The following is a 26,684-nucleotide window of genomic DNA, read 5'->3' as shown; positions in this document are numbered from 1 at the left end:
GTCTCCATCTTCCTTGGAAAAGACACAGCTGAAAAAGGAACAGATTTGTGCTACTGCTCAGTTACCAGCGGTTTCATGGCAATCATCTTTTTGAAGAAGCAAGTGAATACACATGCTTTATAAATAGTATAGTACCTGCAGTGTAGGAAACTTAAGATAAACATAATCCACTCCTAAAACTGAATGTGTTTTGGAGACGAGATCTGTCCATGTATATTCAGCAAGTATTGTGGGGCCCAATTGGCAAAAGAAAGCTCGGGACCGTATTGGTTGGAAACATATGGAAGAGGCCTGTGATGGCAGTTTATATATATATTTCTTTATATATATATTTCCATTAACTGGGTATTTTTCTCTGGACAGAATTATATGCCAAACTTTTATTACATCTCAGAAACAAAGAAAGACGATATTTCTGTGAACAGAAAAAAAATACTCAGTTAACGGAAAGTTTCTGAACCATCAGAAAACTTAGCAATTTTTAGCCTTTTATATACTGCTACAGTCCTTTTTTGCAGATATAAAAAGGTGCACTACAACAGGGGTCCCCAACCACCGGTCCGCGGACTGGGACCGGTCCGTGGAACAAGTCCTACCGGGCCGCTGGTTTGCTGGGCGCCGCCATCTTTTTTTGATGAAAAAGTGCTTCCGGTGAGCTTTTCCGGTAGAAAGCTCACCGGAAGCACTTTTCATCAAAAAATGGCGGCGCAGCTTCGGTGAGCTTTTCCAGGTAGAAAGCCATTTCTACCCGGAAAAGCTCACCGAGCGCTAGCGCCGCTTCTTTTTGATGAAAAAGTGCTTCCGTGAAGTCACCGGAAGCACTTTTCATCAAAAAGATGGCGGCGCCCAGCTGATGCCGGTACCGGGCCGCGGCGCCCAGCTGATGCCGGTACCGGGCCGCGGCATAAAAAAGGTTGGGGATCACTGCACTACAACACCCAACATATGCACGTTCTGAGATCAGAGGTGGTGTTCAGCAGGTTCTGACCAGTTCTGGAGAACTGGTAGTGGAAATTTTGAGTAGTTCGGAGAACTGGCAAATCCCACCTCTGACTAGAGATTTTACAGTATCCTTCCCCTGCCACGCCCAAGCCATACCCACAAAACCGGTAGTGAAAAAATTTGAATGCCACCACTGTCTGAGATCAGTATAAGCCATAATCGTTTCCTTTTCCTCATATATTTTTTTTAGTAATTGCTGAGTTATCTTTAATTAAAGAACATAACCTGTTATCACTAGAAATACAGTCCTTCCCAAATGAGTATGGGAAATTCTTGTTTATAGACTTTCCCAGTAGAATTTTATTAGACTTTGTAAACAAGACATGTTAACTCGGTCTTCTGGCGTGAGGGACAACACAACAATGCTTTCATCTATTGTAGGAAAAAGCAAAACTCATCTATACACAGATACTCATTAAATGCACACATCACACCCATAAACCATTTTAGCGCAATACAGGTAGATGTTGACTTACAACCACAATTGAGCCCAAGCTTTCTGTTTGCTAAGCAAGACAGTTAATTTTGCTCCATTTTACATTCTTTCCTGCCACTGTTGTTAAGTGAATCACTGCAGTTGAGATAGCAAGACAATTTGTTAAGTGAATTTGGGTTCCCCATTGACTTTGCTTGTCAGAAGGTCACAAAAGGTGATCACACAACCCTGGGATACGGCAACCAACAACAATGCACACCAGTTGCCAAGCATCTGAATTTTGACCACATGACCATGAGGATGCTGTAACAATGTGGAAAATGATCATAAGTCATTGTTTTCAGTGTCAGTATAACTTTGAACAGTCACTAAAACAAATGGTTGTAAGTGGAAGATTACCTGCAGGCAAATCCAGCCACTTGTCCATTCATTGCTGCTAAAAGTAAATTCATTCAGAATTTGTAGAACTTCAGCAAATTCTGCATGGTGAATCAATTGCTCACAGCCATGTATAAGGAGACTATGAAAATATAAGATAAAGCTGACCTAAGTAAAGGGACATCTGAATTGAAATAGGCACATCTTTGTTTCTCCCACATCTTAGCATTGCATGAAATGAAATATATGGCATTGCGGTAAACTTTTAAGCTTTCTAAATGAAATGTTAATGCAACCAGACTTCTAAATTTATCAGCAGCAAACACCTGTTTTGCCTCTTATTTTATCTGGGTGCTGCCTGAAGAGCCTTTTTACAATATTCCCCACTGAATATTTTTTTACATGTTGAACAAGTAAAACCGTTCACAAACGTTCAGAGAAAATGTTCTCCTTTAGGCCAATAAGCAAGACCTTCCTAAATGGATGTTGTACTTACTTAACCTCTCATTATATACACATTTGAAATTTCCCTAATTAACAAGCTGGTTTCTTTCAGATGGCTGAAGTCAAAAGGCCGTGTTCCTCCTAAACATTCAGAATAACAAAGAGTAGCAATGAACATCCTAATTCACTACATGAGTCACTGGCATCATTTTCATCCGCCTTCATGAATTTAGCAATTAAAAACTGATGGATGATTGTATCCCCCCAATATTTTTTAGTGTTTGTCATGATGTTCCCAGCCCTGGAATTCTGCTATAACAATGATTAATTGAACTGTTTAACAACACTAAGAGCAGCTGGTTATTTCCCATTCTGCTGAGTGACAGGCTTCAGTCACACTGGGATGAGCTACAGCCGACTATTTATATTAAAAAATCAGGTTAAAACCCAGCAAGTAAAGTGAGTGTAAACCTAATATATATATATATAACCTTGGGAGTCAATTTTAAAAAGTATTACTCCATGTCATGCATCTGTAATGAAACAATGTCCTCCAAAGTAAACAATAGTGTCATATATACAGGTCATTCTTAATTTACGAGCACAATTAGAACCAGAATTTCTGTTGCTGAGTAAGGCGGTTGTTAAGTGAGTCGTGCCCAATGTTACAACCTTTTTTTGCCACACTCATCAAGCAAATCACTGCAGTTAAGAGAATCACATGGTCATTAAGTGAATCTGGCTTCCTTCAGTGACTTTGCTTGCTGGAAGATCCCCGGGAATGTTGCAACTGGTGATCACATGACCCTGGGATACTGCTGCCTTTATCAATACATGCTGATTGCCAAATACCCAAATTTTGATCATAAGGCCATAGTGAGGACCAGTCGTAAGTGACTTTTTCAGTACTGTTGTAACTTCGAATGGCTGCTAAACAAATGGCGTAAATAAAAGACAACTTGCAAATTTTAAAAAAAGTATTGAATTTTACATATTACTCAATCCTCAGAAAAAGCTCTAAGCAGTTTACAAATGCAAAGGGGCAAAATAAGAACAATCACATAACAGACAAGAAGCCAACAATTAAGCATGTTGTTTTTATTGACTAAGAAATAGGTGGCCATATAAATATATTTTGGCTGTGCCTAGTGGAATAAATGGATGGATGGGATAGATGGATGGATGGAGATAGATAGATATAGATAAACCGGTAGATACAGACAGATAGATGTAGAGATATATGTCATCATATATAACATACCTGTATGTCAATTGTTAACTGCAAGAAAGGGGCCCACCATACCATCTGACCATAGAGACCTTAGGATTGGCAAGTCTGAATATGCCAAGTGAGTTTTCCTTCAATCCTTAATGAAAGAAAAATGTAACCATAAAAAATGAAAAAAGTTCATGAAAAAATTAAATAAACAGCAAAAAATTAAATATGACTTTGATTTTAGATGATTATAAACAGATTAAGCCTCCAGATAAGTTTGGAGTAATATTTTTGAATTAGTTATTTAAAAAATCCTTCCTGTAGGAAATAAATGTTTTAAATGATTATTTGCAAGCCACAATAAAAATTACTGGTAATAATTTTAAAACTGGACACTAGAGGGAACTAAAGATTTCAGTTAAAGGAGAAAAATACACTAGCCTGATTGACAGCTAATTAATTGGGACTTATAAAATGAGGAATTGTAAATTTTAAAAAACTGGATACATTTTAAAAAATGGAATTGGAAAGTAGCACGTGCAATGTCAATTGGGATGCTTGCTTCTATGGATAGACTGTGCCAAAAAATGTTACGCGAGAAATGTGAGATGAGGAATGAGATTTTATCTGAAAATACTGGAATGGCATCAAAAGTGCATCTAAAATAACAGGCTATGAGAACGGAAAAAGATGTCTCATTGGACATACATGAGAAAGTTTTTGATATCTCAAAAATTAAAAAGGAGGAAACTTTCTGTAAGGGCAATGACAAGTTAATGTCCTGCTGGTAGCGAGACTGAGGAATTTCAGTTTTTTAATTCAGGAATTTATCTTGTCCAGTCACACAGTTCTATTTTGGTTTCTCATTACAGCATATGTTAACACAATTCTGCTTTAAAAAATCTAAGTTAAATATGTAAATGGAATGCTAAATTACATTCCTGGAATGGAGGTTGCCATTTTATGAAGAGCTTTGGCTTCACTTAGATTTACATAAATTTCCCCTAAATAGAAACTTATCTTCCTGATGTTAAGGAATGGATTTGAGGCATATGTTTGATATTCATATTTTAAATGTCTTTACATTTTAAAAACAAGAGGCACCATGCCTTTCTATAGTGTGTATTATCTACTAGTAAATTTATGGATAGACTTTATCAAATCCTGCTCTATTGCCTCCTTCTGGTGCTCTAGCACTCCTAGGTGGGATGAAGTAAGATTGCCAGGACTGTACTGTAATAATATATGCTGGGCAACTTGTATTTGGGCCATCGATTCAGAGGCATTTCCTTACTAGATTCTTCAAAGTTTTCAATGTCAGAAGTTCTAAAGCATTGCCTTTAGTTGAAAATTTGGGATACATTGAGATGTATCTGCCTTTATAAAATTTGCCAAATGTCAGGAATCATAGGTTCCGGATTTTGGACACATTTTGCAAGGTAGCCCATTTCAGGTATCTTGATTTAAAAACTGTTGCCTTATGATGCATTGTTTCACCCAATTAAAGATTGCAGGAACAAGAATTGTTAGTATATAGATTCCCAGCAGGGTCACCCATGACCCAAGAGTCATTCCAGCTGCCTAATAAAAGCAAGCAGGCATTTGTATCAAGCAGCAACATTACTGGAAGGATGCTACAGGAAGAGAAACACTTGAGTGACAAAGTCATTATTTCATACATATTTTGATTAGCGGGAATTCAAATAATGTGACCATTTTGTGGGATTCATTAACCACACTGAAATAAAACTGACTGGATTGTTGATACAAGTAGTGTATGGGCCATCAAGTCACTGTCTTCTTCCAAGTCCAGCTTGCTCTTTTTCAGAGACTATAACAGGGAACACCATGGCTTGCATGATACTGATCTTTATAAAGTATATTATGACATGTGAATATCTTTTCCAAGGCTTTCGTGGATGCTGTAGCAAGTCTAATCTGCAAAGTACTTCTTGACTGGTGGTTTGTTTAATTCATTATATTTCTATGCTGCCTATCGTACCGACATGACTATGTAGCTTACAATAAAAAGGTTCCTTTATGGTTGACAGTTGATCCTATAAGATGGAAGCTATCCTCCACTTTGGTAGCCTCATTGACAATTTTAAGGCTAATTGTTCTAGCTGTCATCATTCATTTGGTCTTCTTTACACTTTAGTTCCATTTTTTCACCGTGCTCTCTAATAGTATCAGTTGAATTTAAAGCAGCGCTCTTGTCATTACTAAGTCAGAAGAATACAGGAATTAATGGAATAGCTACTGAAATTGCAAGCAGGAGTAAAATCAGTAGACATTCTAGTCAAATTATGCCAGCAAATCTGGAAAAAGAATCAGTGGCTAACAGATCAGTCTAGAAACTAATATTAAGAGATTTAATGTTGTGCTATTTATCCTACGAGGGATTTCACTGGAGAAAAAATTATGCTTGGAAGAGTAAGCAGTAAAAGGAACCCAAGACGTCAAAGAACAGTGACTTGGCACGATCAAAGCCTACCAGCCAGAGCACAGAAAAATTAGTGCAAGATCAGAAGATGTGGAAAGATCTGGCCCACATAATCACCAAGAGTCGGACAAGAGTGAATGGATTGGTAGCAGCAGCAGCCACAGCAGACAAAGGGAGATGCCAAATGTTTAAGCTAGCTTCAGAAAGACAAAGAAACCATATGTACTATTGCTGATACACATTTGATAACTGAGAAGGTCAAGGAATTTCAAAAGGAAGGTTGATTCCTAGGACCACGTGAAGCTGAGGAGTGCACTTAGGAATCAACTGGATCACGAAAGATATCAGCCCAGAGTTCTCACTTGGTGCATAAAGAACCAATCTCCAAATATTGCATTTTGGACCTATTATGCGAAGACCTGGCTTTCTGTAGAAGCCTACAATGCTATGAAAGATAAAAGGAATGAGCGTATCAGCAAGATGGACAGATCCAGTTTGGAGATGTCACACTGCTGGAAAACCTGAAGGGCTAAGTTGGATCTAGCTCAGGGGTGTCAAACTTGTGTTGTCACAGCATCGTCACGTGACGTATTGTGACTTTTTCCATTCACTCAACTGGGTGTGAGCGTGGCCAGCACATGACGCATCCTGCCCATGAGTTTGACGCCCCCGGTCTAGATCATCCTGGTGCTCACTAGGAGTTGGCACTGAGTTGATGGCACATCATCAGACACGTAATCAATTAAACACTGAATTAATTTTTGATTGATTTTATGTGCTTATTTTTTTAAAATCTTAATTCTTTTTTGAAATTCCTAATAATAAATGCAGTTTTAAAAACTGTACAATCAGTGGTATATTTAGTTGCTCTTATTCATTTTACATTCCATTAATAAAAATTCTAAAACAATTAAAAGACTGTTCTGAGTGATCATAGCACAAGAGTTGTTTATTGTTAGCTGAACCAACCATCTCCACTGGACACTTTACAGAAATGTTGGGGTGGAAATTCTATAACGCAACACTGCTCCATCATGTTACAAGATCCTAAGATGAAAAAGGATAAACAATTGGACTAGACAGCCTTTTTCAAGTGCTACAGATCACGTTGTTTCAGTATCTAAGATATGAATTTAATTCATAAACACTTGACTCTTCTAACTGACCAAAGCATACTTCAGGTTCATTTCACGGTTTACTTTGGTGATAACAAGAACTCCACACAATGAATATATATCAGTTCAAAAATAAATGTGTAAACTCTGCCCTAAATGGGGTGCAGTGTGTGCATGTAAAAGGAACTTGCCAATAAAATACAGATATAAAGATCTTTCCTCAAAATGTTTTTTTTAAATCACACAGCACCATTCTACCATATTCAAGTCTGTTTCTCATTTTTATTATAGAAGGCATTTTAGGGATTGAGGCTTTAATTTAGTTTCCCAACCTTCTGGAAAGCCTCAGATTGATCAAATAAAGCTCACTAATGGAATATGCCCTTTTCAAACAGTCTTGGCTAACCAATTTCAGTGGCAGCATCTCAACTTAAACATTACAGGGGACAAGAAAGAGAAATGCCTCACCCTAGTCTCTGAGGAATTCCCATTAGTCAAAATAGGTGATGCTACTTTGTATCATGACTTGCATACACTGTTAAAAGTAGTTTTATTTATGAGCAGTACAAAGTTGGGAAAAATTATAAAATGTAATTGGCTGCAATTCTAATTAAAATTTAATTTCCTACAACAATGAGGGATCTGAGTTAAATAGATTGAAAATGGTGTTTTGGATTTGAAATCTTCAGTAAAACCTGACCAAGAAGGAAGTTAAAATAAGAGTTTTAATCTCTTGCAGGTATTGCTACCTAAAGCTTTTCTACTCAGTTACGTTAACATCTGTATTTACAACTTGACTCCAGTATGCTATTTTCCATATTACCTTTTAGAGCAGGGGTGTCAAACTCACATTGTCACAGTGGCATCACATGACATAAAGGGACTTTTTTCCCCTTCACTAAATCGGGTGTGGGCATGGCCAGGGCGTGACACATCCAGCCCGGGAGGTTGACAGTCCTGGTTTAAAGCAAATTCTGTTGCCTTTCCTCCGCACTTAGCCATAAAGAAAGGACAATTACCTGCAAACAGTAATCTCATTTCTGAGAAGTTTAGCATTAGAGATGTACTAGGCCTAATGATGTCTGAGCATCCTATAACAAATGACCCATTAAGGTAGGATGTATTTCCTAATAACCTGATGAAATTAGGTAGAAATAAGATGGAATTTAAAAAAAATAGTGCATTTTTTAATCAAAGGCATACCTCTGGAAGGTAGTCCATTTCCTTTCCTTTCCATTCTTATAATTAATCCCACCCAGGACTAAAAATGCACTATTGAAACATGGCCCTTTTGGCTCCAAGAATCACCTGCAAACCTTAAAACCCTCTGAAGTATGAAAAAAAGGTCAGAATTCAATTGCACTTTTATTTGATCAGTTTGGGGCTCTCCAGAAGGTTGGGAAACTAAATTATGCCCCCACCCCCTAAAATGTTGCACTCTTCTATAATCAAGGAATAAAAATGAGAAACAGACTTAGATATGGTGCTTTGTGATTTAAAATAAAACATACTAAGACCAACCAGCATAAAATCAAAACTGAGCAGTAACCAGAATTATTAACAATTTACCTAAGACTAATGTAAATCTCTTAAGCCTTTTATAGAAGAAAACCATTAATTTACATGCAGGATTAAACTCAATGAAGAATAGTCTGGCAATGAACCAGTACAGAACCAATTTCCTCACCTGTAAACTATGCACCCCAAAGGGTGCAATTCCTTGCTATTAAGTCATTTTTTTGGCACCAACAGAATGCAAATTGTTAAAAGAATATCTATGAACAGAAAAAGGCTTCAGGAAACTACCCTACAGAATATATTAAAATGAGCAATTACTTAGGATGAAAAAAGGATCAAGCTAAAACCAATAATTGTTCTCACTTGTATTCAATTCTTCCAAAAGTTGGCAAGCTCTTACTCACTAGGCCTCACCTTAAAATCAATTTTGAGTGTCAGGAACATATGAAAATAAAAACAAATACTTTTGTTCAACGATTTATTACAATTTAACCTAACCTTTTTCAAAAAGATTTCAAATAGACTAGTTCTCATCCCATATATCCTTCTATATCTTGGTAAACTGTACTTGAAATCAATATGAGTAAACCTAAACTCACTAAATAATGTGCAGCAATTTCAGCCTGAAACTTTTCAACCTCAACACAAGAGACTTTAACAGTTAAAAGAAAAATAATTCTGCTAATTCTGAAAATTCTCAGTCATCTGGTCATAGTTGTCTCAAAGGTGCTTTTTCAAAAGCCAACTCAACTTTGTTTTTCCTTGAAGATGTTTCACTTCTCATCCAAGAAGCATTATCCGGTTTGAGCAGGATAGAGAAGGGTGGAAGGATTATCAGTAGTTCTGACAGGAACGTGTGGGGAGGAACGGAAGGATCATTTGCATTCATCTGGTCGTTATCATTTTTTCTGAGAGGTTGGCACTCAACTCCATTCTGAATTCATCAGGTGGCTTTTGACATAACACTGTTTCTACCTGCTTATAACAAGAATATGGAGCACCTTAAAAGCTAACACTCAAAATCCATGACAGAGTTACAAATATTAAACATTATTACTGCAGCTTAAGTGAGGCTTGTGTTGAAAGGCTGATAAAATGCCTTTCTTCTGAGGATTCGATTTTCCCGCTGGGAGAGCTCCGGTGCATGGATACAGACAACTGCTTGAAAGCTGGATCTTTTTTATTTTTCAGGAAGGTGAGAGATAGCAAGAAGTCTGCGTTCCTGGGCTAGCTAGCTTTGTATGATGTCCCTGATTTTTTATACCTTTTCTCCTTGTGTGTGTGTGTGCTTGTGTTTGTATTTCTTAATGTTTTAAATCCTGTCAGGGGTTGTCTTCATTTCTGCCTGAGGGTAAACTCCACAGGGTGCAGAAGGCAAACTTTGCAGGGTGGTTTGATTGGATTATCGGTTTCGTCCTAATCTTTTTTTTTTTTTGCTTAATGTTTTCTTATATTTGTTTTGTGGCAATCTCCTGTCTGTCTCCTTTGCAATATATTTTGTGTCTTTTGTCTGTTTGTTTTGCTGATTTGGCATGTCTTGTGTTTGTAAGGGTTTTCTTTTCTTGTTTCCTTAGTTTTCTTAATTATTTGGGCTTTTGTCTAAGGGGCTTCTTTAATACCTTTTATTTGATTCCTTTTCCTATGCAACTTTGTTTTATGGCTGGCTTGATGTTCCCTTTGGGCTTTTCCTGTTTGGGTGACACTACTGTCTTGGTGAAGTTCCCTTTCCACACTTGCTTTAAAGAGATAGCAGAAAAAGTCTTTATTCATACTAATCTGGAAGCAGGCAGCAGTTTCTAACCACCTGGCCTGATCCCAGAGAAATTAACTGACACAGACAAGCCCTTCCCCACCCTAGAACTTCTGCATTCCAACCAGGCACCAGATTGCTACACCTTGTGAGTTTTTTCTCTATGAACTAACTCTCCCCCCTTCCCAATTTACACTGCCTAGACATGAAACAGGTACTGTACAATAATCTTCTCCGATTCGTGTGTTGTTTTTTTTAAAGGATGTGTAGCCAGAAGGAATCACCAATCAGTCTTTGCTAACTCGTGTCCTCTTTGCCTTAGGTTCCTTTCCCGTGCACCCCTTTCCCCATTTCTTTCCATCCATTTGCCTGCTTCTCGCCTCTTCTTCCTTCTTAATGCCAAGCGACCCGCAGGTCCCCATTTCCCCCGGCCACCCTCGTTTCTTTCACACACACACCCCCGCCACTTCTGGTGGCTTCGCCCGCCAACCAGATAATCAACGTATTTGACTATCGCCAAAGGGGCGCTTTTCCAGCCACTTCGCTCCTCAGCGCCCGGCCGACTTCAATCTTAAGAGAAGAGGCCAATCTTAGAGAAGAAGTCTTCTAAGTCCACAGGCCTCCGTCCCCTTCCTTCCCCAATCTCGCGCCCTCCAAGCGCATCCTAAAGGGATAGGGGGTGCGATGAAGGGATTATAAAGAATGAGCCACAACCCTCCCCCCGCTAGGCCGGACGCCCCCTCTCACGGCATAACCCCCCACAGATCTGGAAAGGAACCGGGGGGTGGGGTGGGAGATGAAGAAACTGCCCCATCGCTTCCTCTCCTTGCTGCCCCGCAGGTTGACCTTCGCCTCTCAAATAAACCCCTCCAGCCAAGCCCCACCCTTGGAGGGGAAAAAGACCCCCCCGCCCCTCCCCGGGTAACCACCAAGATTCACTCATTAAAGGGCTCGGCGGGTTCTGAGGAGGGAGAACTTTTAAAATAAGCCCCGCACCCCGCGCTGTCCTATCTTGGGGGTCTGCCTCACTTTTCAGTCTCAAAGACCCTGTTCCCTCCGCCTTCCCGCCCAGAATCCCCCTCAGGCAGCGAGAGCCACCGCCATTTTTCATTCCCTTTCCCTCCTCCTCCCGCCCGTTTCGTCGCCGAGGCAGGGGCGGCCTAGCAAGCCCCGTTTACGAAGCGGGGCGGGGGCGGGGGAAGAAATCAAGCGGGACGCATCCCGTCACCCCTGTACTGCTGCAAAATCCTTCCGCGTCTCGCGGCGTAAAGTAGTCCCTCCCACCGGGCTCCGTTCCTTTATGGCTCGAGCTAGCCGTTGTAGTCCGCCTGGAATCGTCCATTCATCTTTCCCTCCCGGCCACCTCCCTAAGCCTGAGAGGCGTCGCTCGATACGAAGGGGAGGGGCAGGGGGCAGACCTGCACGGGATCCCCCTGCCATTAACTTTATACTCCTCCGCAAGGAGGGCGCGGGAGGGGGAGGGAGGAGGAAGGGGAGTACAAGTAGATCCGGCCAAGGGGGAGGGATATATAAAGCGGGCGCCGCGGAGACGCTGCCTTTTCAGTTGGGGAGAGCGGTAGTAATCGGAACATGTCAGGCGGATCCGCGGATTACAGCAGGTAAATTCTGGCGCGGCCGATGAGAAGACGGCCGGGGAGGTTTTTGAGGGGAAGCTTGTTCAGGGCGAGGGTTGTCCGGGCTGTAGTTTGATGAGGACAAGCGGGGTTCTTGGAGGCGGCTGCCGCGGGGAGGGTCCCTTTCTGGCTGCGTTTCCTCCTTCTCCTGCCCTTGGGATAAGGATAGATCTTCTCCCTCGCCAGTGCCTCAAGCGGCGTGGCCGGGAACTGAGGGGGTGGGGGTTGAGGGAAAATCCGACCGTTGGTCTCGAGCGTGCAGTAGAGCGTGCATTGCCCTCCCTTCGAGCGACCACATGGTTTCGTCCAAGCGGCCGGCGCGGAGCCCCGGGGGGGCGGCCGGTTCGGACGAGTTCATTTTTGTCTACGGTTGGGGGGGGGGAGAAGAAAACAGGGAGGGGCGCGGCTGGTAGGCCTTTGGTTTGCCGGCAGCCTCGTCAGTCACCGGCGTGCGCTCGCTCGGCTTGCGCAAGAGACTTCGAGAGGGTGGAGCTCTCGCGAGACTTCGCGGGCTTTTTTTGAGGGGCTGGGAGGGGGAGGGGAAGAGAAGGCCCGGAATGGCGCGGAGGTAACGTTCCCCGTCCACGTTTTCCTCCCTAAACTGAAAAAGACGGTCGCCCCTATTGCATACGGGCCTTCTCTCCTTCCCACGTTGAGTTGCCCGTTTTCTTCATTCCACGAACTCTTGTAAGAGTCATTTTGGGGTTCCACGTGAACACGGTTGCCTGGGCAACCCAATGAATTATTTGAGCAGGTGGAATCCTAAATTGATTGGATCTGCCATGCTGTGCCCCGATTTAATCGAAGGAAATGATACATAAAGGATAGGTGTGTTTGCATGCAGGCATCTACTTATTTTATTTATTTTGTCAAACAATTATTAGACAGCAGGTATAAATATAAACATAGCTATGAATACATGAAATGGATACATATAAGAAAAATAAAAGCAACAACAGGACAGGGATGATAAGCACATTGGTGCACTTATGCACAGACCTCTTAGGAAAGGGGTGAGGTCAATAGTAGACAGTCTAAGGTTAAAGATTTTAGAGTTTGGGGAAGAAACCACAGAGTCAGGTAGAGTATTCCAGACATTGACCACTCTGTTGCTGAAGTCCTATTTCCTGCAATCAAGTTTGGTGCGGTTTACCTTGAGTTTGTATGTATTGTGTGCTCTTGTATTTTGATTGAATTATTTGATTAAGCCTACTGTCTATACACAATCCACAGCTATCATTGGCTTGCCATTTCTTGTGTGAGGTGATGAGAGGTCCTTTACCAAAAAGAAGAAAATCAGTAAAATAGAAGGGAAAGTCTCCAGGGTGCTCTTTTCAATAGGCAACTGGACTTTCTTGTTTTTCTTCTTCGAATTGCTTTTCATGTTCAGTTCTCCAGAAATGAAAGTCCAGTTGCCTTTTCAAAAAGCACCTCTGGGACAACTATGACTTGGATGACTGAGAAATTCCATAGATGTTGGGGGAAAGTGTATTCTTTCCTAGGACTAGATTTTAAAGGCAAGAGAAATAGATTTGAACACTTTAAAGTGTTTTTGGGGAATACAACAAAATGTAGCCAAATACTGTATGAAGATAACTGCCAAGTATTATGGTAGAAGCAGAGCAACTAAGCTGGTGGTCTGCTGTATTTAGAACTTTGACTTCCCCAGGGATACTATTGGTATCTGAGGTCAATACAGAACATTTGAAAGCTGCCTTTTTTCTCAAATGAAAGAAGAGTGATGGCTTCCCAATTGCATGTCGTAATGTGATTGAGTCTTAAATATTTCAATGCAGACTGGTTTTCCTAGTGCCAGTGAGACAGAATAAATATAGAATTGCAATAACAATTGCCAGTGCTATCTTTTGTCGTTGGCTATTCTACAGACAACCCAGAGTTGTGAAGATAACATAAAGTAGGGAAGGTACTTTTGAGGGCACAGGTAGTCCATAATTAAATCACTCTAAAGGCTTTAGAGGAGACATATACAGTTGTCTTCTCTAAAGGAGGAGTTGACTTACAGTTTGGCCCAATTTTTTTTTGCTGCTAAATGGGTTTTGCCTCATTTTACAACCTTTCTTGCTACTGTTAAGTGAATTGGTTCAAATTATTAACATGGTTTAGTGGATCTTGCTTCCCCATTACTTTGGTCAGAAGGTTGCAAAGGATGATCACATGACCCCTGGACACTGCAACCATCATAGTTAATTGCCAAGTGTCTGAATTTTGATCACATGGCCATGGAGATGCAGCAATGATTGTGCTGTGATAAGTCACATTTTTCAGCCATTGTAGTTTTGAATGGTCACTAAACAAACTTGTAAACTGAGGGCTATGTACATTTTGAGAAATTGTGCATTCCCAATGTACATTACAAGCAAAGTACTACTGATAGTCTTTGACATATGAACACAATTGAGCCTAAAATTTCCATTGTTATGCAAATCAGCTGTGAGTTTTGCCCCATTTTACAACCTTTCTTGCCATGGTTAACTGAATCAGTTAGTGACAAAATTGTTAAGTGAATAAGGCTTCCCTCATTAATTTGACCTGTTAGGAGGTCCCACAAAATAATCATGTTATCCCAAGACACTATAACTGTCAAAAATAGTAGCCAGTTGCCAAGCATTTGAATTTTGATCACATGACCATGGAATGCTGCAAGAGTCATAAGTATGAAAAGGGCTCATAAGTCACTTCTGTGCCTTTGAACAGTCACTAAATGAATGGTTCTAAGTCAAGGACTGCATGTAGTGTGCTAACACTACAAGTAGATTGATGAGAAACACAACAAAAGCTCTTCAGTGGAACTACTTTTATTTTCAGGATTTTTAATGGTATCATTTATTTATTGAATTATATTGTCGCCTATTTGCCCACAGTGGCTTGAGGTGGCTTACAGAATGTAAAACCATATTTAAAATTAAAAAACAAAAACTAATCAAGTATAACTAGTATACTGTCATATGAATGATTTAGTAATGATAGAATCGCAGTACACTTGACTGTTGACTAGATATGGTCTTAGCAATAATTACGGCATGTTTGACAGCTTCCAGGTGTGTTATATTGATAAGAATTCAAGAATACTTAAATTTGGTTAACAATGTGTGCTTTTCTTATTTGATAGAGACCATGGCCCCGAGGGAATGGATCCTGATGGTGTCATTGAGGTTAGTATGTTAGTGATAGTAGGGGTTTTTTTTTTACAAGCATATGCAGAAAGATGATGAAGTATATTAAAATTTACTTTTTCTTGCAGAGCAATTGGAATGAAATTGTCGACAATTTCGATGACATGAACTTAAAAGAATCTCTTCTGAGAGGAATTTATGCCTATGGTTTTGAGAAGCCTTCAGCTATCCAGCAACGTGCTATTATTCCATGTATTAAAGGTAAGCCACAGTGAATTTTTTTTTTTTAATAGCAGACACAAAATTTTGATCTGAACTACTCTGCCTTGGGTTGAAATACAATTTATATTTCCTTGTGAAGTGAGATGATGGTATTCCATCTTTCGGGACTGACCTAAAAATGGAGACTATTTGTAACTCTGATCACTTGAAAAGGAACTGTATAGTTTAATTGCAACCTTAATGTGTTGTGTGAGAGCAGTAAATATCTATCCTTTTTTTAGGGTATGATGTGATTGCTCAAGCTCAGTCAGGTACTGGCAAGACAGCCACATTTGCTATTTCAATCCTGCAACAGTTGGAGATTGATCTCAAGGAGACCCAAGCACTAGTATTGGCCCCCACCAGAGAACTGGCTCAACAGGTATCGATAATGTAGTTGAAAAAGCTGCTTACATGTTGCATAGGTTTCAAGTGTCATAACTGTGACGCAGGATTTTTTGCAAGTTTGTAATGACTGCTTGTTGCTTTTGCCTTAATAAATATGGAAAAGATCAAGAGATCAGATGTGACTGAAGCAGATAATGGAGTGAAGAGCTTAAGTGGAAATTGTTAACACAATACAAAATGCAAACTTCTCTGAGGAAAAGTACTCTTAGAGTGCATGTAGATTCTGCAACATGAAAATACCTGTGTGTATGTAATCAGTTTTTCTCTGTGTGCAAATTGTACTGTGTCAGTCTTTTGAATTCTATTTTGAACTGCGTTTTTGCAGAACTATATTTAATTTTTTATTAAATTTATTTTTTAAAAATTTTTATTGATGTTCAGTCGTATTTTTACAAATAAGGCAGTGAACATACCCAACGAACATTCCTTTTCCTATTTTCCCCACAGCAACCCTATGAGGTAAGCTGGACTGAGAGAGACTGACCCAAGGTCACCCAGTGGCTTTCATGGCCAAGCAGGGACTTGAACTCTGGGTCTCTTTCTAATCCAGGGCCTTAACAACTAGACCAAACTGGCGCTCTAAATACTATATTCTGGTGTATATAAGTTAGATGATTTTGAGGAGATTGAAAGCCAATTTTACAGCACTCCTGTGCTATGCTTTTGTTTGGGAGGGGAAAGTGTTCATGCAGACTAACCCAAAAAACACTTGTGATGCATCTGAGCATACAGCTGAAATGCAGTTAGATACCTATTCACACATTAAGCATGTCCTGCTTAATAATTATTCCTTGGGGACAAAGCAATAATCCCAAAGTTGTTTTTAGCAGTAAATGGCTTTTTTGATCATGTAAGCTGCATCAGTTGCTATATTATCAACACCCCTGATTTTAGAATGAGGTGTATAGAACGTTTCAAGTTTTTAAGTTCAGAACAGGTATCCTGAACTTATTGGAGATACTCAGCAGTAATGTCCAAAATATTTTTCGGAGAGCTCTTAAGTTGAGAATATTTCTGGTGAGGGGCCTGTTTTTGAACTTGAAATGTTTCAGATTTAAATATTTTGTAGACCTCTGCTAGTGTTTATCTAATAAGGAGGGTCAGCTTTATCTTGCTGATTTAACAACTGATAATTCCAAAAGATTACATTGTTTCTGCTTGTCTATAGAGAAGTGCCTGATACTGTTTTTGGCATGGTATCATAATGAGCCTATGGTTCTTGGCTAGCTGTCAGCTTTATTTTATAAAGCCAAAATTCCCTCTTCATGCAGTATCAGTTATGAGTCTACAAATATGATATTTGTGGGTAGAGAAAGGTGGTCAAGCAGAGATTGCTCATCAAATATGAGATATGCCTGTCAGTTTTATATTAAGGGCCGTGGTAACACAGTGGTTAGAATGTAGCATTGCATATTGCAGGTTAAGTCATGCCAGGAGTCAGATCCTGACCGGCTCAAGGTTGACTCAATCTTCCAAAGACAGTAAATTGGGGACTTGGATTGTTGGGGCAATGGGCTGACATTGTAAACTGCTTAGAAAGGGCTGTTAAAAGCATTATGAAGTGGTACATAAATCGTTCAGTGCTATTACTATATTATGAACCCATTGGGAAACTGGCCAATGGAAAAACGGGAGTAAAATTCTAATTCAGATTTATGTCATTTCAGATCCAGAAAGTTATTTTGGCACTTGGAGATTATATGGGCGCCACTTGTCATGCTTGCATTGGTGGTACAAATGTTCGCAATGAGATGCAGAAGCTCCAAGCAGAGGCTCCCCACATTGTGGTGGGAACTCCTGGGCGTGTATTTGATATGTTAAATAGACGCTATCTGTGTAAGTACTTCAATGCTGATTTAAAATCTCTAGGATTTTAGGCATTGGTTTAAACATTCATGATTTTTTTACTTTTAGGTAAAAGTAAAATTTTAATAATGCAAAATATTTATAAGAATACTTAGAGTCTGTTTTTTTTTCTTTGTAGCACCTAAATGGATCAAAATGTTTGTCTTGGATGAAGCAGATGAAATGTTAAGCCGGGGGTTTAAGGATCAGATCTATGAAATTTTTCAGAAGTTAAGCACAAACATTCAGGTAAAGTAAAACTTGAGGCAACCATAACATTGGCTGCTGTAATAATGCAGGTAAAGTTACAATGTAGCTGTGAAGTGCTGTGTTGTCGTTCCCCCTGCATAAAACAAAATTGTCTCTATTCTATCTTTGTCTGTTTTGATTTCGTAGCAGACAAAGACGCTTGGTTTCATACATTCGCCTCTTAACCTTTGGGCAGACTAATCCGTTAATTTTCTTGAACCAGGTTGTATTGCTTTCTGCAACTATGCCAATGGATGTGTTAGAAGTGACTAAAAAGTTCATGAGAGACCCTATTCGTATTTTAGTGAAGAAAGAAGAATTGACCCTTGAGGGTATCAAGCAATTCTACATTAATGTGGAAAGAGAGGTAAGGAAGATGATGAACCTATTTGAAGCTAGTTTGACTTCTTGTTACAAGCACTATGCTAAAACTGCACATGTTGGGGTATTTCCTTGGCTTTTGCAGTAATGCTAGCACGGTACACACAAGAAGAAGAAGAAATGCACTAAATCAAGTGTGACTTGGGTGGACCTCTTTCTTAATGTCCAGTGTCCTAGTCTGGAGACTTGGTGCAACACTACATAGTGCTTAAAGTTTCATTTTGCACTGTCCTTTTATGTGCTTATGATCGCTTCCTTAATTTCACAGGAATGGAAGCTGGATACCCTGTGTGATTTATATGAAACCTTGACTATTACCCAGGCTGTTATTTTCCTCAATACAAGAAGGAAAGTAGATTGGCTTACAGAGAAAATGCATGCTAGAGACTTCACTGTTTCTGCCCTGGTAAGAATTTATCTGAAGATAGATTCTATGATACTGTTCAAATGCAAAATGTTGGGACGTGCCCCTTATTCCAGTTCCCTGAGCTGTATCAAGGCTGGTATTGAAAGGCTGAGAAAATACTTGTCTACCCCAACCATACTTCATGAATTTAAATGTAATACGTCAGAAGTCATGTGGTGGTTTCATCAGTTGGTTCTTGTTTTAGAAATTGGTCCTCCTCCAGTGAGTGAACATCAGATTCTCTTAGAAATAAAAAAGAAAAAATACTGGATTATGCTTGTGTCTACTGACTGTCCTACTTGCTCAATTCCTCTTTTGTCTAGTCCACAATATAACACAGTAAAAGATGCTAGCCTATTTGAAAAGCCTGTGTTTTTTTTTAAATTGACTAGCAAAATTTGAAGCAATAAAAGCTGGTTAACATTAACTCCCTCTGTGTTATAAAAAAAAATCTCTACAGCATGGTGACATGGATCAGAAGGAGCGAGATGTTATCATGAGAGAGTTTAGGTCAGGATCAAGCCGTGTCCTGATTACTACCGATTTGCTGGTGAGTTTCAATAGTCATTGAGCTTAACTGATTTGTTCGATGTGGGTCTTTGTAACCGGAGTTTCCTAAGCTGTTGGCAAAGCAAATCCATGCCATGCTGTGGACTTGCATAACTGCAGTGTGTTACTATATTATCCAGCAGAATTGAGATACCTTGACCTCCAGACTTGAAGTATGCTGTTTAGTGCTTTATCTTTGTTTTACAGGCTCGTGGCATTGACGTGCAGCAAGTATCTTTGGTTATAAATTACGATCTGCCAACCAATCGTGAAAACTATATTCACAGGTAAGTTGAATTTTTGAATTTCAATTCTGAAGTCTGAATCTTCACATCTTCAAACCTCCCTCGCTTTCTTGCATCTTTTAACGTGTGTGTTTATTGTGCGCGCGCATAGTTTGTTGAGGATGGGAGGGGCAGAGCTTCTTGATTAGCCAATGAAAAAAAACAGTGGGAAAACTTGTTTATTCAATTTTTGATAATTGCTAAAGATATCTAAGACTGCTAATTTAATGCTCATAGTCAGATGCTTGAAGTTTGCAAACATGTTTTTAAAGAAGTTGCCATTGTGTATTGTGATTTTAGGAAAACATGTTCAGAGGTTTGTGCTTTTCATAAAGTTGTTGTTAGCTTAATATTGCTTTATTGGACATTTCTTTGTGCCAATGCCTCCTTTGGTTCCTCTTACAGTGGGATTCTTTCTCTGGTGTCTTCTAGAACTTTAAATTTACCTCCCTAACCTGTTGTCTATCTTAGTGGCTTTGTCCGTAAATGAAGTAAATTGTACCTTATTACTTGATACAAAAAAATACAGGAGTCGCTAGCCCAGTTGATGACGAGATGGTGCTCAGAAACGACGACGTAATTTAGGACGTGGATTCGTAAGCGGCACACTGTTTGCATAAAGAGCGAGTTGGTATTTATATACTTTTCTTTTGTAATGACTGTTGTGAGCTATGTTTGTCTTAAAAAGCTCTTAATGGTTTGACCAGGTAGAAGCAGAAGTTGTGGGTTTGTCAACTTGTAGATCTACTGTGTGCCCTACTGTTTAATTTTTAAGTTGTTTGTTTTGACAGATGGTGATAAGTTTTCCCACTGATGAATAAAAGTTTTTGTCTCTTTGAAAATACAATATTAACTCTTGGCTTTTAAGAACTGCAATTGGAATGAGAGAGTCTCTGATTTAAAATAAGCTTGGTAATTTGGAGGCTGACATCAAGCTCTGTCCGTGTTCAGAAGAAATGGTGTGGGAGAACTTTTTGCCAAAGTTCTCCAAAATAAGGAGCGAATGAGATCAGCAAAAAAATTATTTGGAAGTCACGTTGAATGTAATATCCTGTCTACACCAAAACTGAGAAGCTGTTATGTAATCAAAGTATTAGTCAATATTTGCTATGCTTACTTTTAAAATGCTCGGCCCAACAAAACAGCACAAGAGATTGTAATAACATTAATCTGGCAATGAGTGTCAATACTAGTTTCTGGTTCCCTCGCCCCAAAACAGGTTTTGTTATTTGTCAAAAAAAAGACTAGAGTAACGTTTTATGTCTTTGTTTTGTTTGCAGGATTGGTCGAGGTGGTCGTTTTGGCAGGAAAGGTGTGGCTATAAACTTTGTCACTGAGGAGGACAAGCGGATCCTTCGGGATATTGAGACTTTCTACAATACTACAGTGGAGGAAATGCCTATGAATGTGGCTGACCTCATTTAATCCCTGGGATGAGATGTTTTTGGAATGCAGTGCTCGCTGTTGCTGACCAGGCGATCCACAACGTGCATTGTGCTTCTTGGGGGATACATTGAATCTTGTCTCAATGCTCATTACGGATCAGAAATACAGATTTTTGATAAGCAAAGCGACATTTTGTCGTGAGCTTTTGTGGGGGAGAGCCATTGGCTTTCTCCTCTTTAGGGTTTAGACTGTTGGGGTTGGGTGGAAAGTCATGGGGTCTGTAAATTTTTTCTTTATTAGAAATTTATTTCCTAGTTCTGTAGAAGTGGTAGTGCTAGATGTTCTTTATCATTTAATAATTTACTTATGGACTAAAAGATATAAGTGCTGTATAAAATCAGCCAATTATGTTAAACTAGCATACCTACCTTTATTGTATGTTATCCTATATTAGAGTAAGTTGGAAAGGCCTTTCAAAATGACTAATCTTTTATAAGAACATAAAAATGCATTTTTGTTTGGTATGTATTTATTGAATAAAGTATTTAATTAGTGTTAAGTGTGATCTGGACCCTGTTGCTAAACCCTGCAAGCAATCATTACTATTGTCTTAGTTAGGGTTTAGACCCATTAAATTGCCATATTGCACATGTCTTAATGAAGTTTGAATGTTCAATAAAATATTATATATTCACTTCATTGGATGAATTGGATGCTTTTTGGAAATTGGCAGTCCGTTATGGGTTTCCATTTTCAATATACTGCCAGATATGTATCTCCAAGTGTGCCATATTCAGTTATACATAAGTAGCAAATTATTGATTTGTGTTCTACTGTCTGCCTAGTAGAGCTAGTGGTACATATGTAGTGTTTGACTTATGACTATTGAGCCCAGAATTACATTCATAAATCATGCCAGTCATTAAGCAGTCATCAAGTGACAGATTGGAATGTATACAAATAGCTGTAAATGCTGGCATAGCAGAGGGTAGCCATCAGGACTTCAAAACCAGGTAATAAGTAACTGGGGAGAGGCATCAGTCAAGGACTAACTATACCTAATATTGAGTGAATTTAAGGCTTTGCTTTTTCTGCTTAAAAATAAATTACTTTAAATGATTAGAGTTGGAGAAAGCTAAAGACCAAGGTTACTATTACTCTACTAATACAAAAAGTTTGACTTGCCTGAATTGTAAGAGAAATGTACGGAATGCATCTCCAATTTTCATAAACCCAAGAAGCACTTTGAGCAAAAAGTGTATTTAGGTTAGTGGAAAACTATTGGCCAGGTTGCCAACCTTGTTTTACAGTTTTTCCTATTTTGCCGTATTTTATCACTACGTTCTAATGAAAGATGTTTAAAAGCTTGCCAGACTGCTGAAATGTTATTAGCTATAAAATTGGGTTCAATGCTTAACATGTAGTTTATTTAGTTAAAAACTTAGTGGGCTAATTTTTTTTTTAAAGTTAACCTAAATTTCAAATGATCAGAAGCATGCCTTTACAACTAGTGGCCCTATCCTTTTTGTGTTGGAATAGGGCGAGTTCAGTGGGAGGGAGAGAGTGATGGGTTACATCAGGCATGCAGTATCATTTTCTATCATTCTATTTTTTGCTTTGATTTAGCCCAGGGGTCCCCAATCTTGGCAACTTTTAAGACTTGTGGATTTCAACTCCCAGAATTCTCCAGTCCACAAGTCAGTTGCCAAGTTCGGAGACCTCTGGTTTAGCTTAATATGTACAATTGTGTGAAAAAGTCCTGCACACTTTGAGTTTTAAGCTGTATTTACATGTTTAATCAACTTTTCACTCACAGAAACCACGCAAAATTAGTACTTTGATGAAAATTTCTGTAGTCGGATTGAGATGCATAATTTTTATTAATATAACCAAAGTCTTTAAGGTTTTGAGCGAGTTTATGTGCTAAAAAAGAGAAATGTTAGGATCGAAAGTAGCCAATCAGCAGCAAGCTTTGGCTGACCAAAATGCACAGAGGCTAAATCTATGAGCCAATCAATGTCATATTCTGACTATAAGCATGAAAAGCATCGAGAAAGTTAATTTAGCTCTGGCTGCAGGTAAGGATTGAAGGCCTTTGCTTTCATTAGTACTGAGCAGCGGCTTCAGGAAGAGGGTTACTCCTGCACAGAAATAGCCAAGAGAGTGAAATGCCAACACACTACAGTGAGCAGAGCGGTTGAAAAATACCAAATAACTGGTTCAGTTGATAGGCTCCACTCTGGAAAACCAAGAAAGTCAACAAAATAGCAAGATCGGGCTCTGCAATGCATTTTGATGGCTGACAGGAAGTTCACCTCACCTCAGATTGTAAGAATTTGAGGTGAAACGTGTAAAAGTGCACAAGCACAGTGCGTCGCAGACTGCTTGCCAGAGGGCTCAGGCTGCAGGGCTTGAAGTAAACCTTTGCTCACAGATGGTCACCGTTCTCTTCGACGTGTGTGGGTCAAGAAGTATGCCAAGTGGGCCAAGGTCATCTTCAGTGATGAGAGCAATTTCTACTTGACTGGGAATCAGTGCAATAAGTATGTCAGAAGATTTCCAGCTGAAGAATTTAGGCCGTACTGCCTGAATCTGAAGCACCCATTGCACGTGATGATCTGGAGCTGTATCGCTGCTTTTGGTATTGGTGGGATACAAATTGTGCAGGGAACCATGAATTCCAAGCAGTTATGTTGAAGTCCTGGAAAAGACCATGCTCTCTTCAGCTCAGCAACTTGTAGGGAAGGACTTTTACTTCCAGGATGACAACGCTCCTTGTCATCGAGCCAAGTCCATCCAGCAGTGGATGAAGAAGCATGGTGTTCGACTCTTGGATTGGCCAGCTCAGAGCCCGGATTTGAACCCAATTGAGAACTTGTGGGCCAAAATTGGTTACGGAAAAAAAAAAAACATCTGAAGACCAAGCAGGAGCTGATTGAATCCATTGTAGCCTGGCACCACATTGTCACCAAAGATCACGTGCAAAGCTTATACAGTCTATGCTGAAATGATGCTGCCTGGTAATAAGCAATAAGGGCTGGCCAATTTCATATTAGTATAACCATGATTGGTTACCTAAACAGCCCTTTTCAGGGCCACAAACAATAAAAATGTTAACAAAACACCAGCATCAGCCTTAGTAATTGCAACGTATGCCACTGGGTATGCATCAATTAATCTGTTTTCATAGGCATTGTAAGCATGCAAGAAAATTCACAATCCCCATCCAAACAGCACCAAATTGCAAAAAGCTTATGCTTTTCACTTAAAAACCTAGTATTTAAATATAATAATAGCAGTTAGCATAAAATATCATAAAATCAATGGCCTATCCAAAAAATGTCAAAGCGTGCAGGACTTTCACGCAGCTGTAGTTTGTATTGATTTGATTTTTAAGGTGGGCAACTGCAAACAAAACTGGAAGTTGAAATACAAAAATTCAAAAGTGTTGACAATACTGTGAAACAAGTTTGTATTCTGGATACAGAAAAGAATTTGCTAAGAAAATGAGAAATCAAGCAATTGATTGAAATCAAGCAATCAAGCGTTATGGGGAGGATGTGTACCAAACAAAGCCCAGCTATGTTTAGCTCCGTGTGGTTGAGTTTTGGCAAAACTAGAGATTCTGTCATTCAGGTCATCCTTCCAAATGTGTTTTTTCAGGAGCCACTTGGAGTTTTTTCTTTTGAAGACTTGAGAAAGTTCACTTCTCATCCAAGAAGCTTCTTCAGCTGTTGACAGGATAAAGGGGAATGGAAGGATTTATATTCCTTGCAGACAGCTGGTCATTAGCATCCTTTTGGAGCAGGAGTGTGAAAACTCCGAAAAATGTCACTGAGGGCTGCATCAGGGCTGTGGTTGAGTGTGTGGCCAATGGGGAGCGTGGCCAGCTTGATGACACTTACTGGGTGTGACCAGCTTGACACCACTCCCCATTGCTGACATGTTTCCTCTTCACGTTGGGTAGACTGGGCCAAAGCTAGGATGGCCCTGCAGGCCAGATCTGACCACGGCCCTTGTGTTTTGACACCTGTTTTAGACTGTCATTGAAGCACTTGCTTTATCTGTGTCCTCGGGATCATCTGAGTAGTGCTTCTGATTGAGTTTTGGCAGAAATAAAATCTGAAGAGATGCCTTGAGGATGACTAGTACACAACTAGTGCTTTCTACTTAATATGGATTTTGTCATGCCCTGAGGAGGAACAGGGAGTGGGAGTGTGGCTCTGGGAGTGTGGCTCCGGACGCTGTGGAGGAAACTGGGGAAGGGCACAGGCTGGCTGGGCATTCAGAGGAAGATCCAGACCCATCCCCTCTTCATCCTAGGGCACACAGGGAGGAGCGGATAAGGGAGAAATGTGAATAGTGTGGTCTATGGGGGAGGAAAGGGCCTTGATCCCCTTCATGGGCTGCAGCAGTGAGGACTGTTTAAAAGGACAAACTGCGCATGGACCAGTGCTGGAAGCAAAGTGTGAAAATATTTCCAGTCTTATCAGTTCTTATTTGAGTTCTGGTGTCCTTTCCAGTGTGTGTATTTTGATATCTGTGGACTTCTTCAAGCCCTTATCCTGCCTTGTCTCATTGTCCTCAGTGTGGTTTGTGTTGTTTTTTTCTATTTATAATTTATATGTATTTTGAGTTTGAAGGGAAGTTCTTCCTTTTCGCAACTGTTTGTGGTGGAGTTTTTTCTCCAGTCAATAATTGGACCTTTAAAGCCAAGTTGAAGGAATTAAAGGGACTTCACCTGTTTTTGTGATTTGTTGCTTTTGTAACCCACCCTGGGTCATCAGATTTAAACCTACCTTGCATCTTCCATTCTCTTACATCTATCATAAATCTGCTTGTGTTGTCTAAAACAAGTTAGGTATATTTAAATATTTTATGATCTGGAGCATTTGTTAATTTCTTTCACATCTTAAAGACTACTAAAAACAAAACTTAAATGCTATTTTTTTTTAAATTTCAAGAAAATGATTTAAAATTTTTTTTTTTAAAGTATTTACCAATTTTATTAGATAGCCTCAGATTTAAAGTTAAGGCTTTAGGATTAGGTTTTATAGCAGGGGTGGGCAAACTACGGCTCGCGGGCCACACCCGGCCTGTTGGTCTGTCCAATCCGGCCCGCCCCTGAAAAAAAATCGCTGGGCGTGGTGTATTGCCCTGTGCCGCGTGGCCCCCAAAGCTGCAAAACAGTGCGGAGCGCTCGGGGTAGGAAAGAAAAGAACTTTGCAAAGGCCTCGGCTGGGAGTTCGAAATCACCTTGAGTGCGACCTCTCCAAGGTGAGTCCCGCCGATCCCCTTTTTTTCCGGGGCTTCCAGGCTTAAACTTTGCAAAGGCAAAGTTTGCAGGCTGGAGCATCTTCCCGCCGAGGAGCGGGAAGGGTTCCGCCAGCGGGCGGCGGGCTGCTTAAACTTTGCTCGGGCGGCACTTTAAAAGCCTGCTCCCAGCACCCGAGCAACTTCCCAGCAACTTCCGGCTTCCTTTTAACTCGCGGGCGCTGCGCCTGGCCCCGAGCCGCGCGGTGGAGGGAAGCCCGGCGGGCGGGCGGGCTGCTTGGAGCAGCGACCGGCGGTGCTCCGGCAGCAGCAACAGGCAGTTCCGCCTGGGCTCCGCTCAGGTGTCCAGCTGGGGCTGTCAGGAGTTGCTACCGCCAGCGCAGCTCCAGTTCCGCGTTGCCTTGGGAAGGAAAAGGTAAAACCAGGAGCCGCTGAGCCTGAGCCTCCGGTGCCGCTGCTCCCGTTGCAAAGCACTGCCGCGGCTCTTCCTTTTTGCCTTTCCCTTCCCGAGGCAACGCGGGACCGGGCCGGCGGAGCTGCGCCGGCGGTAGCAACTCCTGACTCAGGGGCC

At 40.3% G+C, this 26,684-nt stretch overlaps 1 protein-coding gene and 3 non-coding genes across 6 annotated transcripts; all 4 read left to right on the top strand.

Moving 5' to 3' along the window:
• Positions 1 to 11,858: 11,858 nt before the first annotated feature.
• On the top strand, positions 11,859 to 21,538 carry EIF4A2 (eukaryotic translation initiation factor 4A2). 3 transcript variants are annotated; one of them, XR_003372291.2, is made up of 12 exons: positions 11,859 to 11,921; positions 15,067 to 15,109; positions 15,199 to 15,331; positions 15,574 to 15,713; positions 17,407 to 17,575; positions 17,724 to 17,833; positions 18,057 to 18,200; positions 18,483 to 18,620; positions 19,081 to 19,170; positions 19,377 to 19,456; positions 19,983 to 20,080; positions 20,734 to 21,538. XR_003372291.2 is itself a non-coding variant. In XM_026683835.2 (11 exons), exons 1-11 carry the CDS (start codon positions 11,893 to 11,895, stop codon positions 20,876 to 20,878), a joined length of 1,221 nt encoding a protein of 406 aa, XP_026539620.1. In that variant the 5' UTR covers positions 11,859 to 11,892; the 3' UTR covers positions 20,879 to 21,538. The 3 variants fall into 3 exon arrangements, 1 of the variants encoding a protein (XP_026539620.1); XR_003372290.2 differs by having other exon boundaries at positions 19,983 to 20,084; XM_026683835.2 differs by lacking the exon at positions 19,983 to 20,080.
• On the top strand, positions 15,429 to 15,499 carry LOC113422718 (small nucleolar RNA SNORD2). The gene has a single exon (XR_003372294.1). It is a non-coding gene; the product is annotated as a small nucleolar RNA SNORD2 (small nucleolar RNA).
• On the top strand, positions 17,878 to 18,007 carry LOC113422715 (small nucleolar RNA SNORA63). Its single transcript, XR_003372292.1, has one exon. It is a non-coding gene; the product is annotated as a small nucleolar RNA SNORA63 (small nucleolar RNA).
• LOC113422716 (small nucleolar RNA SNORA81) lies at positions 18,236 to 18,414 on the top strand. Its single transcript, XR_003372293.1, has one exon. It is a non-coding gene; the product is annotated as a small nucleolar RNA SNORA81 (small nucleolar RNA).
• Positions 21,539 to 26,684: the final 5,146 nt, after the last annotated feature.

The sequence above is a fragment of the Notechis scutatus genome, chromosome 4 (genome assembly GCF_049901735.1).
Source record: "Notechis scutatus isolate UNSWTSFEM ecotype Mainland chromosome 4, rNotScu1.2, whole genome shotgun sequence".
Taxonomy (NCBI): Eukaryota; Metazoa; Chordata; class Lepidosauria; order Squamata; family Elapidae; genus Notechis; species Notechis scutatus.
Note: the sequence above shows the minus strand (reverse complement) of the source record. Positions and strands in the feature narration are given on the sequence as shown.